Genomic DNA, 18,868 nt, shown 5'->3' with positions numbered 1-18,868 from the left:
TCTTTGGCATAGAATCTGCAGTCAAGGGATCCCAGAAACTGAATAGCTGCTTCTGTCTGAATTGAAAGGAAGACAGCAATGTTAGGTACTTACTGAGCAATGGGAATATTGATTTAGTCTTGGGCTTTGTGGGTCTTGGACCCAAATGATAGGTAGTGTTTGTGAGCACCTCCCCTTCAACCCCCCAAGAAGATCAGTGATGGAAGTTCCAGTAAGTGGTGAGGCTAGAAATCAATGGCTATGTTTAAATCAAGGGATTAGGAATAATTGGGCATGGTTCATATAGTTCTTTAAATTTTTCTCAATGATCAGACTGGGTCATTTTTGTTCCTGGCTAGATTTTTTTCCCTTTTCTTCTCTTTTCTTCTCTTTTTCCTTAGACTGGTTGACTCGTGGATTAAATGTAACAAATACTTACTAAATTTCCACTGCTTTCTCTGCTGTGTGCTCATTTATGTGTATTCTTAGCTGTAATAGAAATGCAATACTTAAACTTCATTATAATAATGCAAATTCAGGATTTTCATATATATCTAAAAAGATAAAAATTCCACTTTTTTACCATCTATACAACTTCTCTCAGCTAATTGACTGATGCTTTCCCTAAGATAAATATTTGATTATCAAAAGTTTTCTTTCTGAAAAAAATGTAGATTTGCCCCCTTTTTTAAGATATCCAGTACCTGCAAGTACTGAGTCACTCTTTCAATCCAGATTGCATAAAATCTCTGGGGAGCATCTAAGAACTTAGAAAAATAAGTTATAGAAGTGTTACCTTAACCTGAAATCCATCCACAGGTTCTAGAATATCATAAACTGGAGAATCAGCCTACTTGAGCTTAAAAGGCTCTTAAGGGGTCAATATGCAGCTCTGACCCTAGGCCAAAACTCCTCTTGCAATGTTGTTCAGGGACCTTCTACTTAATTACTTTCCATGCATACTAGCATTTTATTAGTTGTTGCTTACCCTATGCCCTTTATTTTTAAAATGAGGAAACTTAATATCCAAGTTCAGTGCCTTGCCCAAAGTTACACAAAGGTAAACCTAAAATATAGACATTCTCACTCCAAACTGAGGGATCTCATTTCTCAATTTTATAGCCTGTGGGTATTTGGATGGGAGATCTTTTAACATTTTTCTGCTCTTATATCTTTCTATCCATAGTTCTAATATAACACACTGTGGTGATCTCTGATGTCTTAGCAAATGGGACCTGCCTGCTATGATGAACTACTGGGTCTCTATACACCACAAAAGAGACAAATTTATTAATCATGCAGTTCTTTTTGACTGTGAGTCACAGTAATAACATGTAAAAAATCCCCTTAACTGATATCAGCTGTTCTTATGGATCTGAACTACATATGATTCAAATTACTCTTTTTTATTGGTGTTGAGTAGATAAGGCACTCCTTCAGAATCAGAGAATTCCGGCTTCTGTGGTCTGCTCTATACATCAGACTCAGTAGAGTGATGCTATATTGGGAATTAGGCATAGATTAGGGGAAAGGAGATCCATAAAAATCTTGGGAAAATGATAAGACAAGGATAAGTAATGACCGTAGATTTAGATTTCCCTCAGTGTCTCAAAATATACAGAAACCCATTTGTCCCGGTGGTATTAAACTGAGAAACTGTCTCGTTGGTTTGCCTTTCTTGGTACAGAAAACATAACTAGTATATATGTACATATGTAGTGGTATATACATCTTTATACTTATATTTAATAGGAATATCTTTATACTTACAGAATGAAAAAATTCTATTATTTGGGTTAAAGAGCTTTAAAACCAGCATATGTGAGTATCTTAACACTAACTTCAAACAAATGAATAAATTATACCTACTATGTTAGGACCAGTTTCTAGCAAGTAAGAAAGAATAAAAATTATTATCTCCAAATTCTAGGGATAGATACAGCAAGTTTCAGACATTTCCAATCATTTAACTTAGGGTACAGAAAGGTAAGGTTTGCTATTTGCAAAAACAAACAAAAAAATCTGGTAGCAGATGAAAATAATTCCTCAACACAAAATGATACAAAATTTTATAAATATACTGAAATGCATATAAATGGAGACTGGATACAACCAATAAATATTAGGTGATTTTGCATCCAAAGAACACTTTCTTTACTTCTTAGGCTTGGGGCATTTGGAAAATACATCCATGAAAAAATGATCTGACGTAAGTCCTATGAAAGGCTTTAGAAATAATCCTTTTGTAGCAGTTTTCAAACTGTGTTTAGTAGCAGAGTATTCAAAAGGAATCTGATTGACATAATAATATATAAAAAATAAAACCTAAGATTTGTGGCAGGGAAGCTGGAAAACTGACCAGTTGTCCCTTTCTCTCTGACTCTCAGTGACAAGCCTTGAGGCATTTTTGAAAACCTCTGTTTCTCTGAGTTTCTCCAAGGCACCTAGAATGGGAAAAGTGAAGTGTGCTGCTTAATGTCATGAAACTAATGTGTCTCTTTCTACCACCCTGATGATTTCTCTTCCTGAAAAAGAAGAAATTTTCTTTTAAACTAATGTTTTCTTCTGTTCCACTCTTGTCTCACTGCTCTAGCTCGTGGGATCTCTCATAATGTTTCTGATTGACGTCTTGTTAGTCTGTCAGACATGACACTAAAGGGTTTTTATCCTTATTGTTTTGGATACTGTCATAGATTGTTGGAATGAATAAATGGCATAAGATATGTGATATTCTCACTCGGTATCTTAGCATATGATAAGTCATCAATAAACACAAACCCTCCCCCCCCACTTTTGCTCAGAGATCATCTATTTCTTCCTCTCCCTTCTTATTTTATGGTTGAATAAACTGAAGTTCACTTGCTTGTGTCTGAACATTGCTTATTCTTTCATTACGTATTCTGATCGAGCTCACATAGCGGAAGTTAACCACACTTTTCACTTTTGGAGAGCTATTTTCCTTGGGCTTGTAGTGAGCAAGAAAAACATAATGATCCATAAGGAAAATACAAGGGAAAACTATGAAACAATTCCTAAATCCTTGGGTGGGGAGATAACATGCTCTTAGTCTTAGAGAAAAACCTCCTAATTAGTTGCCAGTTATTCTGTTGCATATTGAGCCTGAATTCTTATTTTAGCAGACATTTTTGAGAGGGAATGAAGAAGTGCCACCAAACACCTGGACATGCCTGCCACCTGCAGATTTTGGGCTGTGTTTCCCACACATTTCTGCTCTCCTGCCTGGATCCTGGCCTCTGCCTCTGCCCCTGACTCTCCTATATGGAAGTGCTGCACATGGAGCGGGTCAACGAGACCCTGGTGAGAGAGTTCATCTTCCTTGGCTTCTCGTCTCTGGCCAGGCTGCAGCCGCTGCTCTTCGTGATCTTCCTGCTCCTCTACCTGTTCACGCTGGGCACCAATGCCATCATTGTTTCCACCATCGTGCTGGACAGAGCCCTTCACACCCCCATGTACTTCTTCCTCGCCGTCCTCTCCTGCTCTGAGACTTGCTACACCTTCGTCATTGTACCCAAGATGCTGGTCGACCTGCTGGCCCTGAAGAAGACCATCTCCTTCCTGGGCTGTGCCATCCAGATGTCTGCCTTCCTCTTCCTCGGCTGCTCCCACTCTTTCCTGCTGGCAGCCATGGGCTACGATCGCTACGTGGCCATCTGTGACCCCCTGTGCTACTCAGTGCTCATGGGACATGGGGCGTGTGTGGGGCTGGTGGCTGCGGCCTGTGCCTGTGGCTTCACTGTGTCCTTGGTCACCACATCCCTGATATTTCACCTGCCCTTTCACGCCTCCAACCAACTCCATCACTTCTTCTGTGACATCTCTCCTGTCCTCAAGGTGGCATCCCATCACTCTAGCCTCAGCCAGTTGGTCATATTCATGCTTGGCGTGTTTGCCTTGGTCATTCCGCTGTCACTCATCCTTGTCTCCTACATCCGCATCATCGCTGCCATTCTAAAAATCCCATCCTCCGGTGGGAAATACAAGGCCTTTTCTACCTGTGCCTCCCATCTCATTGTGGTAACTGTTCATTATGGCTGCGCCTCTTTCATCTACTTAAGGCCCAAGTCCAACTACTCTTCTAGTCAAGACACCCTCATATCTGTGTTTTACACCATCCTCACTCCATTGTTCAATCCAATGATTTACAGTCTGAGAAATAAAGAATTCAAATCAGCCCTTCGAAGAGCAATTGGCCAGACTTCATATCCTGCTAATTAAAGAGCCGGTTTTTAACTGTTCATTGTATGCCTTTTATGTGCCAAGTGAGGTGTACTTTTACATATTTTCTCATTTAAGTGTTGAACATTTTACATATGAGGGGAATGAGGCTCAGAGAAGTTGACATTCTGGCTTTTCTAACCTCAGTAATACTCCGGGAAGCTAAGCAGATGTGGGAAAGATTACTTATTACTAGAACAATTTTCATCGTATTTCACTGCTCTGAAGACTGATCACTCGAAATAAGTATGTCAGCTCATGAGAGCAAAGCTGCATCCACGCTGTTTAAGTCCAAGGAACAGAAGGAGACCATCTGACTATTTGTTCCTACCCCTCCTGCATACACTCAGTTCTCCGTTTTCCGAAGACAACAGGCAACCTTGGCGCCCTCCACCCAAAGCAAACCTTACTGGCCCTTTTGGGCCCTGGACTCACCTCCCTCAATCTACATACTGAAATGACTGTCGTTCCTTGGGGTTGTTTTGTCCTTCATTTGTCTGAGACTGGAACCTCACTAAGGAGTCACCTTCTTACATACATGTATATCTTTCCCATAGTCACCTGTCTTAGCTCTCCCCCCTTTCATTTCCTGAATATCATACCTATTTATTCTTCAAGGCAGCTGCTAACATTAAATAATTGCTTCAGTAACTCAAATAATCTAAGCAAAGGGATTGAGTTAATAGTAATAGGGTGGAGAGCTCGAGTTCCCTGATGGCCAGAAAATCCAAGGAAAAATCCTTCAGTGACTTCCCTGGCCATACAGAATGAGGCCCAGAGGCATCTGTTAGTAAGGATTTATCATCTAGTCTCTGCCTACCTCTCTGACGTTATTGCCTCTAACATTATTATTATTATCCATTTCCTCTATGGGACTAGTTGCGCACTAGGAAGCTCATCAGTTGTTTGCTGGTCCTCAAAGTGACGTGATTCTGCATTCTGCCATCTTTTCTCAAGTGCTGCTTCTCCTCTTTGGAATAGCTCCTCTCCTTTATTTAATTTTCCTATTTAATCTCATGTTTCAAGACGACCTCCGCAACTCTCTCACTCTCTCTGAAGCCTGCCTCGTCTCCCTGCCACACCTTGACAAAATGGTATCAGGCCCCGCCCTCTTTGTATTCTCATAGCATCCAGGACCTATTTTTATTATATCTCCTATTATTTCGACAAATATTTATTCATTACTTAATATGTACCAGATACTGTTTTAGCTACTGGAAATAGATGATGAAAAAATATATGTCGTCTCTGTCCTCATGATATACCTATTGTCTATCTTGAGAGAGTCCCAGGAAAGAGAGAAACTCAGGGAAAAATAATTTAATGCAAGTGGAAGTCTGTCCTCTGAAGGAAAAGTATATGCAGGAGTTAAGGGAGAGAGGAGTGAAAGAAATGTAATTTAGAGTAAATGGTGTGCAGTTGCCCCTGGGAAAGTGACGTGTAACCTGTAACTGAAAGGGTAAGTAGCAGTGGCTCGGTAAAGGGAGTTACTGGGGAGCCTTTTAGACAGAAACAGAAGCATGTATAAAAGCCTGAAGCGGGAAACTGCTGGGTGAGAGGGAGCCAAGAAAGAATGCCACTATCATAGTGTTTTGTCTGACCCTATGGCGTATTTGAATTTCCTGAAGGCACGGATTTTATATTAAACACAACTTTGTTGACCCTGTTCTTTGTATAGCACCCGAAATGAAAGGGATGTTGGTATTATGAATAGTTCTGCCTTTTCTGCCATTTTCTGCCCCCAAGCTTGCTCAGCGGGTCTAGGGAAATGTCAGTTCTGTCCACTGAGGTGGCCAAGCCATGCCCCTGGAAGTGACCTTCACCACTGTGCGCTTTTTTTTCTTACTTTCTTACAACGCCCAGTGAACCAGCCACTAAATCCTACGGATTTGTAGGGAATCTTGCAGGTTTGATAATCATATTCCTTCTCCATTCCTACAGTTTGATTCTGTTTCCTGGGCATCACTGCAAGCATTTCAAAACAGCAATAGGGCGATAGCTGCAATTATTATTCTTAGTCTAGTTAAACGCCCACCTTGCCCTGCTTTCTCCCCTTGTTGATGTCCCATGAAACAGAGTTCTCTAAATGAGCTGGAAAGTCAGTGTTGCAAGAGACGAGCCTAGTGCCAATCCTAGGGACTAACGCTGGCTTGGAGGCTTCCCGGGTGCGACCGGATGTCAGTCCCCAGGACTCTCATCTGTAGAACGGACTTTGGTTTTCCCCATTCTTTCTTTGGAATCATTCTAGGATCTAAATGAATTTTTCCTGAAGAAGGGAGGGAAACAAAGCCACCAAGAACCCAATTCCTGTTTTATTTCTGCGGAAGCAATTTAGCTTAGCTCTATTCAGCAGGTGTGGTCTCCTTGACCCAATCTGTTTAGCTATTTTGCCAAATTATGCCTTTCTTCACAGAGGGAAGGAGTGAAACAGCATGAAGGTATCTGCAGAAATCCAATCTGCATGCTAATAACATCACTCAAAGAAGAAATGATATGTTTGGATTCCTGCAAAGGAAGGGGCTCCCACAAATTTCTATTTCAGATAAGATGGAAGCAAAAGTCTGAAAACCTATCTTGCTGTCCTGTCCTGACAGCTCTATGTCCTTGGGGGCTTGAGTGACGTACCCTGCCTGGACCTCACTCTGAAGAGCTCCACTAGGAACTTACATGTTACAAACACTTTCAGTAGAGCATTTTGTTTAAACTTCCTAACACTGTTCTGTAATAGTTATTATCAGTGCCGTTTTTCAGACAAGGTCATTACAAACTGGAGAAGTTAAGTTTCTTGTCCAAGCCCCACAAATGCAAAAGACAGAACCAGGCCTCAACCTGATTGGTTGGCCTGATTCTAGATCCTGTGCTTTACACCAGCCTGCCATCCCCAGGCCAAGCTGGGTCGCCCCACCCAACTCTCTGAGAATACAGCGCTAACAGCTGTTCTAAGAGGTGTGATCACGTCCAAACTAAATCCACCGTGTGCTCTGCTATGTTTATACTGAAACTTGGTGAATGTAAACTCCATGCATTCAGGCAACTGAGCCATGCACATTAAAGTCATCTTCACCACCTCTCGCCCTGACATCACACATTAATCATCACCAAGTCCTGTAGGTTCTACTGACCTAAGGTGCTCAACCACATTCCTTCCCCATGTGCACAGTAACTGTGGTGCTGTCTCCTTTGGTGCGCTGCAAGGGTTTCAAAGCCTGGCTATCCCCAGTTTACTGTTCACACTGCTACTGGGAGATCTTAGGGCTGTTCTGAGAATTAAATTACATAAAATCTGTTCAACAGTTAGAGCATCTCTACCATTTACTAAGCATTATTTAAGTGTTGCTTATTGTTATCATCAATATCCTAAAATGAAAATCTCATCAGATAATGGCCCAGACTCTAAGTCCTTCAACAGCTCATTATTTGTCCCCCACAACTCAGACCTCAAAATTTCACTCATGCACAGCCTCCTCTGGGGAGGCTGTGCTGACTTCTCCAACGAAATTCATGTTTCCCTTCCACGGACTCTCACAGCGACGTACCTTCTTTGTCTCCTCTATTGGGCATTAAGTTTCCTAAGGGGGCCTATCCTTATTTGAGCCCACAGCCCCTGAACAGAACATTTTTCGTGCTAGAAGTAAGACCTAAGTACATGCTTTGGAATGAATAAATATGTCCATGGTGTGTCCAGGCCCTGCAATCCATACTCCCACACTATACTGCACCCCTCGATTTGCTTCTGGCTGCTCTCACTCCTAGGTTTATGCCATCCATTGCTCTGTCATCCTGAAACATCCTCCTCTCCCCTGAAATAGGGGTTAGATTGCAGGACGCAAGAACGCTGGAAATTCTGGCCTCCAACCAAAGGATGAAAAGCTGGAACTGCAAGGAGAGGGCCCTGGGGGGGCTCCCAGGTTTTCTGTTGATAGTGTCCGGCAGCCTCCAGATTTCTAATGAGTCACCTCACTAGGGCCTGAAATGGGAAACCAACAAATTCCCCTAGTTTATTGCATGGATTGTTTGGCAAGAGAGTCCGGAGGTCCATTTCCCCTGGATCATAGTCCCTGAAAGGCAGGACCTGTTTCAGGAGCAGGTAATGGCTCCCTAGGGTGCTGGGTGGTGAAATTACTAGGCAGGGCTCTTACACACTTGCTGATAACCAGAAAATGCCTGTTGGCACACTCATTAGATTGTAGCTGGGTCAGGCCACTCAGAAGGCGCACAGGGAGCGTTGTTCTGCAGAGTGTGGTGTGAGTCTTTCATTACTGGTTTGAAAACATTTAAAAGAATGGTAGGAGGATCTGTAATACCCTGGGGATGGTGTTTTTGTGGCAAATTATTTGGACATTTCATTAAAGGTCCCTGGTTAAGAGATCGGATGACTACTGTCTGTGGTACTTCAGGGCTGACATTTAGGGGAGCATAAGACTCTTCCACAGGGGTGAGGGGTCTTCCTTATATTCACAGATAGTAAAGAAAAGGACACATTAAGTTGTCTAAGATCTCGCAGCACATTATGCCTTCTCGAAGATGAGAACTAGTTACGCCTCTTATGTTCAATTCAGAAGTCGTCGAGATCCTTTGAGAACCGTGGTCTGTGTACTCATGACAGTGAAGGACTGGGGGGTGGTAATGGAGTAGCAGCTGGATGAGGGGACAAGACACTGCCCGGGCTGGGAGGAAGTGTTAGGGATCTTTCGGGACGGCCATGAGAGGAGCCCCCAGCATCCGTGTAAAGAAGGAAGGAAAGAAGGAAATATTTAATTAGGGTTTTTTTAATGTGTAATTCTATACTTCGTTTTTTACTTAGGCTATCCATTAATCCTCATAATATCCCAAATTGCAGAAGAGAAAACTAAGACTCAGTAAGATTTAATTATTTACTCAAAGACATGCTGTTGAAATAAGAATGTGAATGCTTTTTACTCCACATCTAGCACTTTCTTCACAATATAAATCTTTCTCTAGCTTCCTTCCTCATTGAGTACCTTCACCAATGACAAGATAAATATATATAAACCAGTTATCAATATATGATTTATTCATATATTGATTTGCTGAATCATTGATTTTTCTCACAGAGACTTGAATATTTGCTATTTGCTGGGAACTCCGGTGCTGGTGGGCAAGAGTGATGCGTGTGCACACTTGGTGCGTGGCACGTAAACTTGTCAAATGAGCATCGTGGTGTCTGCCTTCTAAGGGCTTGAATGAGTTTGAGTGTAATAAGAAACCAGGTATAGCAGCCTTTTTTTCTCCTAAGGAACTTGGAATACCATAAAGTTTATAGGGATCACTATAAGGCTTTGGGTAAGAAGGTACTTGGTTAAATGAAACTTTTGATGCCTGCATTTGCTACCTCTTCCCAGTTGAACCTCTTCAATACCCCCTTTGTTATTTGTTTTTCTATTTCCTGACGTTTTATCCATGCCATTCTCTGTGCCTGCAAGGCCGCCTCCTGTTCTTAGGATCCTCTATTCTTGCTCCCGAATAACTCTTGACAATCCCATCAATTGCACTTCTTTGGTCAAGAGAGTGGGGGCTGCAATGGATGTGTCTCTTCCGATTTCCCCCTGCAGACCCTACTGGAAGAGAGGAAAGACAAGCAATGCTGTAAGTAAGGAAAGTCATGGGTATCCTTCCCTCTCCAGTTTCCGTAGCTCTGCTTCTGGAGAAGAACCAGCCGTGTCCTAAACACCAGATGTGGGCATCAGCAGGCCTGAAGAGGTAAGGAAAGGTCACTCCCCAGTAAAGCTGTCAGGCCGCCATGCTGTACATTCTATGTCCGTAGCTCTACCTGCAAGACCACGTAAGACATGTGTCTGAATTGCCACCTAGCTGGCCTGGGCACATGCACACACACAAATGAAAACAACGATTCACTTTAAATGAGGGCTACTCATCGTTTGTATACTTTCTCCAGGGTCTTCTTTTCTCTCACTTACTCTATTTGAACTTTAAAACTGCTGGTGTGGACCACTAACTTGATTCTTCAGTGATGGGCTGGGTATAAAGATTCAAAATCACCATCTTAGAATGGATGAGAGGAAAGAGCCCAGCAAAAAAAATTATAGCCAAAGAAAGGAACATCACTGATAGAACACTTCCTATGTAGCAGGTGCTCTTCTAAGTATTTTACATATACTAACACATTTATCCTCCCTTTAGCTCATAGTCCAGATGAGAAAACTATAACACAGAGTTAAGTAAATTGTCCCAGGCAACGAGTCACTAAATGGAAGAACTGGGACCCAAAGCCAAGTTATCTGCCTGCAGATTCCATACTCTTATCTACTGCATGATACTATCCTAAACCTAATAGCAAAACCTAATAAAAGTTTGTATGATGACTTTCAAATGTCCCTCACTAAATTATACCTTCATGCTTAAATCTGCTGTGTTAGGATAGAATTTCAAAAATGGAATTACTGGAACAAATTTGATGAATATATTTAAGGATCTTGATACATTTTACTGAATTTTCTTATTCCCACATTATACATTTATTTGTTAAAAATTACTTCAAGGGCATCCTAGGATATCACACAACAGTCTGTGTCTACCATCATAGTTCTGCACAGTCAGAATTTATGACCTTGATGAATACTGCAAGATTGACGTACACAGAAAACACAATTACAATCCCCAGGCACTAGTCAACCACTTTGGAATGATTTTCAACAATGGCTGAGTTACTATTAGGATTTAAAGTAACTCTCAGCTAACATTCCACCCCAAAATTAAGCCCAACATATATTTTGCTGAATTTCTCTATGTAAAATTATAACTTATTTATAATCCTACTAGCAAATACTTTAGTTGCTGGTCATATAGTCCACATCACCACTGCTAACAGGGAGAGTCTAAATGTTCTCTCAGTTTAATTTTAATTTGCAGTACATTTTAAGTGAAGCAAAACAAATTTTTAGATGCTTCATGCATTGTATTCCTATTTTATGAACTGTATGCTTATATCTGTTTACTATCTTAGAGCTTTAGTTATTTTATCCATTATTTTGTGATAAGTGTTTATTAATTTGATAATTTTTTAGTCATTTTCCATTTGTTGTTTGTCTCCTAATATTTTTTATTGTGTCTTTGTTGCAAATAAACATTTAATTTTATACAAACTGTTGGTTATTTTCTACTCTTTGATAACATTTCATTATCTTTAAGCTTAGTTTTTCAATTTTTTCATTCACTGATGTTTTCCCCTAATTCTTTGAACTTTTTGAATTTTACTGACAAATCCACAAGAGTGTTTGAACATTATATGAGTTGAGGATTTACACTGAATTTTTTTCTATTTTCTATCTCTTAAAGAAGTGTTTATAGAGTTATTATTTTATGTTAGAAACAGTTTTCAGTGGCCTTGAGATCATCTCATGGTTGAAAGTTTGTTGAAATTCTCTGTGACGTAATATAGGCATAGTAAACTTTTTTGAGGGTCTATGATAATATCCACTATTTCTTCTAAAAAGATTGGCCTAGACAGTCATTTTTATTTTTACTGGATCATATCTGGGACTTATTTTGCTGGAAAATTATTCATTTCATCTAGACTTTCAGAATTCTTTATAAAAGTTTGTACAAAATAGTCTTAGATTTGAAAATTTCTTTGAAATGATTACTTGATTTGTCATTTTATACTATACATGCTTGTGCTTTTATTTTTTCTAGATAAAAGAGTAGTTTTGTATGTTTTGTCTATTTTTTTCAAAGAACTAATGTATGTGTGCATTCGTGTTTTTCTCTTTTTCCATATCGTTATTTAAAATTCTATTTGTATAATTTTTTCCCCTGCATTGCTCTTTAACTTGTTCTATTTTTATCTTTCCCTCTGATCATAAATTATTTGCATTCTTACCATTTGCAATATACTCATCCTCCTACCTTCCAAGCCCCCTCAGAAGCTCCTCCAGTCACAGCCTCTGGCTGGCTCTGGCTGAAGGTCCAGGATCTTGTGATCTAAATCAAGTCTACAGACATATGAATCATTTTAAGTGTAGTTTTTTTCAGTTTGAAGTTCTGTGAACTGAAGATGTAGGCTGTTTGCTCATGATGCATCTTAACGGTAAGATGGGCATGTAGGATAATGGCAATAGACACTTCCTTTGGAGGAAGAGGAAAATGAAGAACATAAACAGTCACTCATCCATAAAAATGCTGAAATGTAGGTGGCTCCAGGTTGCCAGTCCCTTGATTAGGATCTGGTGCTGTTTTCTGGGCGTGATTCTCCATGGCTCCTGGCTCTAACCTGCAGAGTTTACCCCACGCTTTGGTTATTTTTCCTGATTCATAAGACAGCCAGTACTTGCAGGTGAGGCATTTTCTCACTCTGATTCCTCTGTATAAGTAGGTTGGAGGTCCTGAGATGTCTGCATTTTCATTGTCTCCATCCCTGTTAAAATTGATACAGTTGCTTTAAAAGAACTTTCTGGGTTTCTTATGTATCATAAAATTAATTCCCTTAGACAAGCAGTCACATCCACATTTCTTTCTTTTTTATGGGCCACCTGTGAGGCTGCTGTGTGACAGTCCCCTTAAGATTCCTAGATGGGGCTTGTTTAATTCAGAGGATTTATGCCTTTAAGATTCACAGAAACCTTACTTGACATACACTTAACTATTTCCAAGTTCTAACAAATAGTCTTACAGTCACATTCTTGAGCTCTTTTACTTTGAGGCAGTGTTTTCCTGACAGCCCCTTGGGTCTGATCTTTACCCCTGAAGCCATTTCTCACTTTGAGAATCTTTGTTGGACAAGACTGGGGATGGGACGAGAAACAGCTTTATTTTCAAACCCAGCAAGGTCTGGATTCTTTATATCTCCTCTAAATTATTCATGAAAACTTAACAGCACCTTCTTTTGCTCATCTCTTTTCTTACCATATTTTATCATTGATCAGCACTTTTTATAATCTTCCTAGAAATTTCCCCAAAAAGTTTACTAAATGCTTTTTCTGTTTTCCAGGCGACAGTATGTCAAGCTTCCCAACAAAGCACGTAAGTAGCCCCTTGTTACCAACATTTTTCTCTCTGTCCTTTCTGTCTTTCAAATGTTTACCGACAGTGGCCTCAAGACGCTTCCAACTTTCAGTGAACAGATTCCTTAAATCTTTACACATTCTCCTCCCACCAATTCCAAATTCAATGCCATATATTGCAAGTTTTAATTGCAACAGCCCCTTGTTTAGATACCAAATTCTATTCTAGTTCTTTATTGCTGCATAACAAACTATGGAGGACTTCAGTTGTTAAAATAACAAGTTATTTATTTTGCACACAAATCTATGATTTTGGCATGGCTCCATGTGGTCGGCTTCCGCCTCCTGACCACAGCTTGGATGTCAGCGTGGTGAGCTTGGACGGCTCAACTAGGGCTTGGGGTCCGTTTCCAGAACGGCTCACTTATGCAGCTAGTTAGCTCATGTTCACTTTTGGCTGTGTAATTATTTGAGGCTGTTGGCCAGCAACCTTAGTTTCCCACCCCATGGGTGATCTAAGGGCTGTTTGGGCTTCCTTAAACGATGGTGGCTAGGGTACAATAGTGGGTGATCCAAGAACAGGAAGTAGAGGCTGCTAGACTCTAGAGTCCAGGATTTATAAACTGATGCAACATTATTTTTGCCACTATCTCCTTGTCAAAGTAGTCACTCAGCCTACCTAGACTCAAAAAAAAGAGGCATATGCATATCTGTCTAGGTGAGAAGTGTAAAACAAATAAAAATGTGTGGCTGTATTTAACCTTCAGCATATATAGAAGACAAATCCTGTGGCTGAATCTTTTCTGCAAAAGTATTCTGTGCCGATCTAGCCATGGTCTCAGTCTCTGACATAAGTAGAAGGAGAAAGCACCAAGTCCTATTCATCAAGGTCTTACTTTCTTAATAACTTGGGATTTTCTCCTGCTGTGCCTTCCCTGTAACATCTCTGACATAACACATACGAGAGCAGTTTCACAGGAGCCTCCCAGAGCGCCATCTCTCAGTGTGTAACCTTTGTCCCATGTCCCGTCCAAGCGTCTGGACTCCCTGGCAAAGGGAAGAAATACACGACCTGGAATTCGGAGGAACTTCCACTAAAGGAGAAACCTCAAGTAAGACCTATACCAGGGCACGATCACATTGTTCTCCATGACCCAAATTTACTTTATTCATTCATTTATTTATTTATTGAACAAGTATTGTTCACATGATTTGCCAGGAACAAATATGTTTCTCATGGGTCCAAAAGACTTACAGTGCATCTGCTGCTCTAATATTTTGTCTTCTATTTTTTGTATCTTTACTTCCCCTCCTTTAGCTTTCCAAAATGAGAATGTGAAATTTATTCTTTTCTCCAACCTGAAAATGAAAATCTAGGATCACTAAGTAGGAAAACTCAAAGGCGTCATTCCATTGATGTCTATTTTAAGAAATGATGCCCAGAAAACCTCCACCTCTCTAATAAATCCCCAGAGAATCTATTATAAAGGGCCTTCTCTTTGGCCAACGAACTCTCGCAGTGGATTACCATAGTTCTTCTTGCTAATTGGGGGAGTTATGGACAAGTGTTGAGCACGATGTGGTAGTGAGCTCCCTATGGAGGCAGGGATCTCACCTACCAGCCAGGGCACTGAGTCCGTAGTGATGTGAAAGGAAAGACCATCGGTGGTGCTCAGCGAGCAACAGCGAATGTGCCCGTGGGGAAAAGGCACAGGTGGTATTTGTGGAGTGATGTAGGTACTTTTCTTAGAGTGGTTCAGAGTTTGTGGAAATGGAAGGAGAACCATGGGGGTTATGACAGGGGAAAGGATTTTGGCAAATTTCTCCTAGAAACCTTCATAGATGTGGCGTGGAAACATCTGAGATTCTCTGGGCACTAGAAGTCTGGTGTGAAGGGATGTGACTTTTTAACATTTTTAGGCACTTTGACTTCTTTGCTGAGACAAGCAGTGACAATCCAGTCATTTATTTGTATGCCAAATTCAGAGATTGTTGGATTTCCCTATGAGCCAGTGATCTGTGTTCCCCTAGTTATTAGTAGTGGAAAATGGGAAATGTGAGCAAATAACAGAAGAGGCAGGGGAGCTGGATGGTGGGAAATGTTAGGATGAAGACGTAGACTGAGGTCAAGAAGGCAGGGCTGTAGAGTAAGTTTTGATTTTTTCTTAGAGAGGTTACAGCATTAAAGTTAGAAAGGAAGAAAACAAAATTTATAGAGAACACATGGCATGTATAGAAAACACAAAAAGTGTTTTCACTTAGGAGGCACATGGTGGTGCAAAAGGCACCAAGCTGCTGTAGAATGAACTGATTGGAACCATTATTAATTCATTAACAGACTATTTCATTTATTCATCAAGCACTTATTATCTATTTATTTAAAGATTGGGTTAAGTTTTGAGGGTACATAGTGAATAAGGTAGGATCTTTAGCCTTGAGACTCTCAAGTCTACTGGAGAGACAACTGGGAAAAATAATTTGGACATAACATGTTGAGTATTTTGATAAAGACACATGAAACCAGCTTTAAATATACTAGAAATGGAAAACTCTCCCTAGACAAATGAGAAATTTCAATAACTGGTTTTTTGAAACTATGAAGAATGAGTGGGCCACAAATGAAGGTGAAAGGATATTAGAAGCTTTCTCTCTTAGCATAAAGTGTTGAAACACAAAGACATATAGAGGGAATGGATGTATCACACAGGAATTACACTGAACCTGTGTGATGAAGACATGTGATTTTGAAGATTTAAAGAGGGCTGCAAAATTAAGAGAAGAAGACGTACAACAAGCAAAGCCCATACTATTGCCAGATTTACAAGGTGGTATGAAAAATGATGATTGTTCAAAATTTCTCAGTGCTGAAATTCACGTGAAGGAATACATAGTGGCAGTTATGCATGGAAAAGTATCTTTGGGAAAAGCATGAAAGAATATAATTGATTTACCTTGATTATTGTGGGTCATGTAGTTTTGTTAGTGGTATAGGATTTGTCCTATGGAAAGATAATTCTGACGCTTGGTGGAGGATGACCTAGACTGGGATGAGATAGACCGCAGGCAGTCTCTAATACCCTTAGACTAGGTCAGGCAAGCACTAACTTCTTGAAGAGAGGATGAGATGGCCTCTAGGAGTACTGCAGAGCAAAAGCAGATTGGATCTGGAGGATGAGAAAATTGATGTGTTTAAACGTATCTCAGAAATTTACAGCTTGAAGGACCAAGAGGATTTTGCTGAGATGCAGAATGCAGATGGAAGAAGAGATGTGGGCAGGACATGGGAAATAAGTATGTGTTGATGAAAACACATACAATATAGTACAGCAATAAAAACTGTGTCAGAGGCCTTAAGGAAAGTATCTGAGCCTCCCTCCCTACTCAGGAATTCAGAGACAGATCCTGGGAATGACAGTCTGGTGGATCTTCAAATCAGGATATATCAAGGAGAAGACGTGTAACCAAGTGGGTGACCAGCGCATGTTGAAATAAAACTAAATTATCCTGGCCATGCATTTTCTGCAAGGGGAAATCAGGCCTAGTGTCTCTAAGTTTGTAGAAGAAACATAAAACTAGTTCTAAGACAGTAGCAATACTTCTAAAATAAATTATTTTTTAGTGAATGACCACAGGAAAATGGGATATATGATTAGTAATGAAAGGAACCTGTGCTCCTTAAGGGCAAGCAACACAAAGACAAACCAATGGATATTTCCCTGGGTGAGGAATGAATGAAAAGCAGATGGGAAGTGGGACCTCAGACACTGCTTACAGAACCTATATATCAGTCATATGGGTAAAACATGTCCCCTTAAAATCATAATTAAGGCAGATAAAGGTTTTTTTGAGTATTGGATTGCCAAAAATATTAAGTGGAGATTGCACAAGTTTTTTTATGGGGGAGGAAGTTGGTAATAAAAGATAGGCTTTATTTGAGCAAATATCTATATACTTCATGTAAGCCCTTGTTCCCACATTCACTGTTAAAATCACTGGCAGAAAAATAGCACAGTGCATATTAATTTATTAATAGCATGGTGCATATTAGTTTAGGATAATTTTTGGTTAATTTACACTCCTTTTTCTCTCCCATGCCTGTTGTTTCTCATTCAAACCAGACTGGTGCTAGCTACTTTAAGAAGGGGCAGTCTCCCTGAATTCTCAATTCCGAAGGTCTCTGGATCTGATGATACTAGCTTTGTTCCATGGGATCGACTCTCCATGGCCAATTCCTCCTGTGTTACTGAGTTCCTACTGCTGGGTTTCTCCAGCCTTCGGGAATTACAGCTCATCCTCTTTGTGGCCTTTCTCTGCCTCTATTCAGTCATCTTGAGTGGAAACTTCACTATCATCGCAGTCATCCGCTCAGATCGCAGCCTCCACACGCCCATGTACTTCTTTCTGTGTGTCCTTTCGACCTCTGAGACCTTCTATACAATTGTCATCCTGCCCAAGATGCTTCTGAACCTGCTCTCTGTGTTCAGGACCCTGTCCTTCACGAGCTGTGCTGCCCAGATGCTCTTCTTCCTTGGCTTTGCTGTCACCAATTGCCTGCTGCTGGGGGTGATGGGTTATGACCGCTATGCTGCCATCTGCCGGCCTCTGCACTACCCCATCCTCATGAGCTGGACGGTGTGTGGACAGCTGGCTGCAACTTGTATCGTTGGGGGCTTCCTCGTATCTCTGGTGGGAACAGCTCTGGTCTTTAGCCTCCCTTTCTGTGGCTCCAACAAGGTCAACCACTACTTTTGCGATATTGCACCAGTCATCCAACTCGCCTCTGCTGAAACCTACGTCAATGGACTGATCATCTTCATCTGTGGGGTCTTGGTGCTTGTTGTGCCCTTGATCTTCATCTGCATCTCCTACGGCTTCATTGTCCATACCATCCTGAAGATCCCGTCGGCCGAAGGCAAGCGAAAAGCCTTCTCCACCTGCGCCTCCCACCTCATTGTGGTCGTCGTCCACTATGGCTGTGCCTCCTCGGTCTATCTGAGACCCTCAGCCAAATACATATCAGGCGAAGACAAGCTGGTGACAGTGACCTACACCATCATCACCCCACTGTTGAACCCGATGGTGTATAGCCTTAGGAACAAAGAAGTACAGTGGGCCATTCGGAAAATGATTGGGAAGACTGGGCTTTCACTTAAGGCTTTGTAATTTGAACATTTTCAGTAGTACACACACATGTGGGCCAAATGTGTCACTAGTTGTTTAAGTCATAAACATTTCTAGTCTATTTATCTGTATAGCTGTGTGGCCCTGGGTGAATTATTTGACATTGTGCCGCCTCAATGTTCTCTTATGCAAAGCAGGCACAGTGCCCTGCTCATCTGACGGTGCTGCCCAGAGGAAAAGAGATAGTAAAGCATATGCCACTACAGGTTCACTCTCCTCCTCTTCCTGTTCCTCCAGCATGTAGGTCTCAAAAGGTCTTAAAAACCATTACCTGTTGCCCTATGTTTAGTTTACTTGGCCTAAATCTTTGTATTCTTTGCTTAAGGTTATTTCCAGCTTCAAATACGGTGCTCAGGCCTAAAGATGGCTTAGGTCTTGGAAAAAGAAAAAATTACTGTATTAGCAATTAGAAGATTTAAGCTTGACATTGGTTAAGTCAGGACTTAAGAAGCCTATAATTGTTCTCCGAACCTAAATTGTAAAATATGGAA

The 18,868-nt window shown here is 40.9% G+C and overlaps 2 protein-coding genes across 2 annotated transcripts; both read left to right on the top strand.

The window, feature by feature from the left end:
- Nucleotides 1-3,273: 3,273 nt before the first annotated feature.
- On the top strand, nucleotides 3,274-4,215 carry LOC118930907 (olfactory receptor 10K1). Its single transcript, XM_036922930.2, has one exon. It carries the CDS (start codon nucleotides 3,274-3,276, stop codon nucleotides 4,213-4,215), a length of 942 nt encoding a protein of 313 aa, XP_036778825.1.
- A 13,202-nt stretch (nucleotides 4,216-17,417) lies between these two features.
- LOC118930876 (olfactory receptor 10R2-like) lies at nucleotides 17,418-18,359 on the top strand. The gene has a single exon (XM_036922901.1). It carries the CDS (start codon nucleotides 17,418-17,420, stop codon nucleotides 18,357-18,359), a length of 942 nt encoding a protein of 313 aa, XP_036778796.1.
- Nucleotides 18,360-18,868: the final 509 nt, after the last annotated feature.

The sequence above is a fragment of the Manis pentadactyla genome, chromosome 19, assembly GCF_030020395.1.
Source record: "Manis pentadactyla isolate mManPen7 chromosome 19, mManPen7.hap1, whole genome shotgun sequence".
Classification (NCBI taxonomy): Eukaryota; Metazoa; Chordata; class Mammalia; order Pholidota; family Manidae; genus Manis; species Manis pentadactyla.
This window is presented reverse-complemented; position numbering and strand designations above follow the sequence as displayed.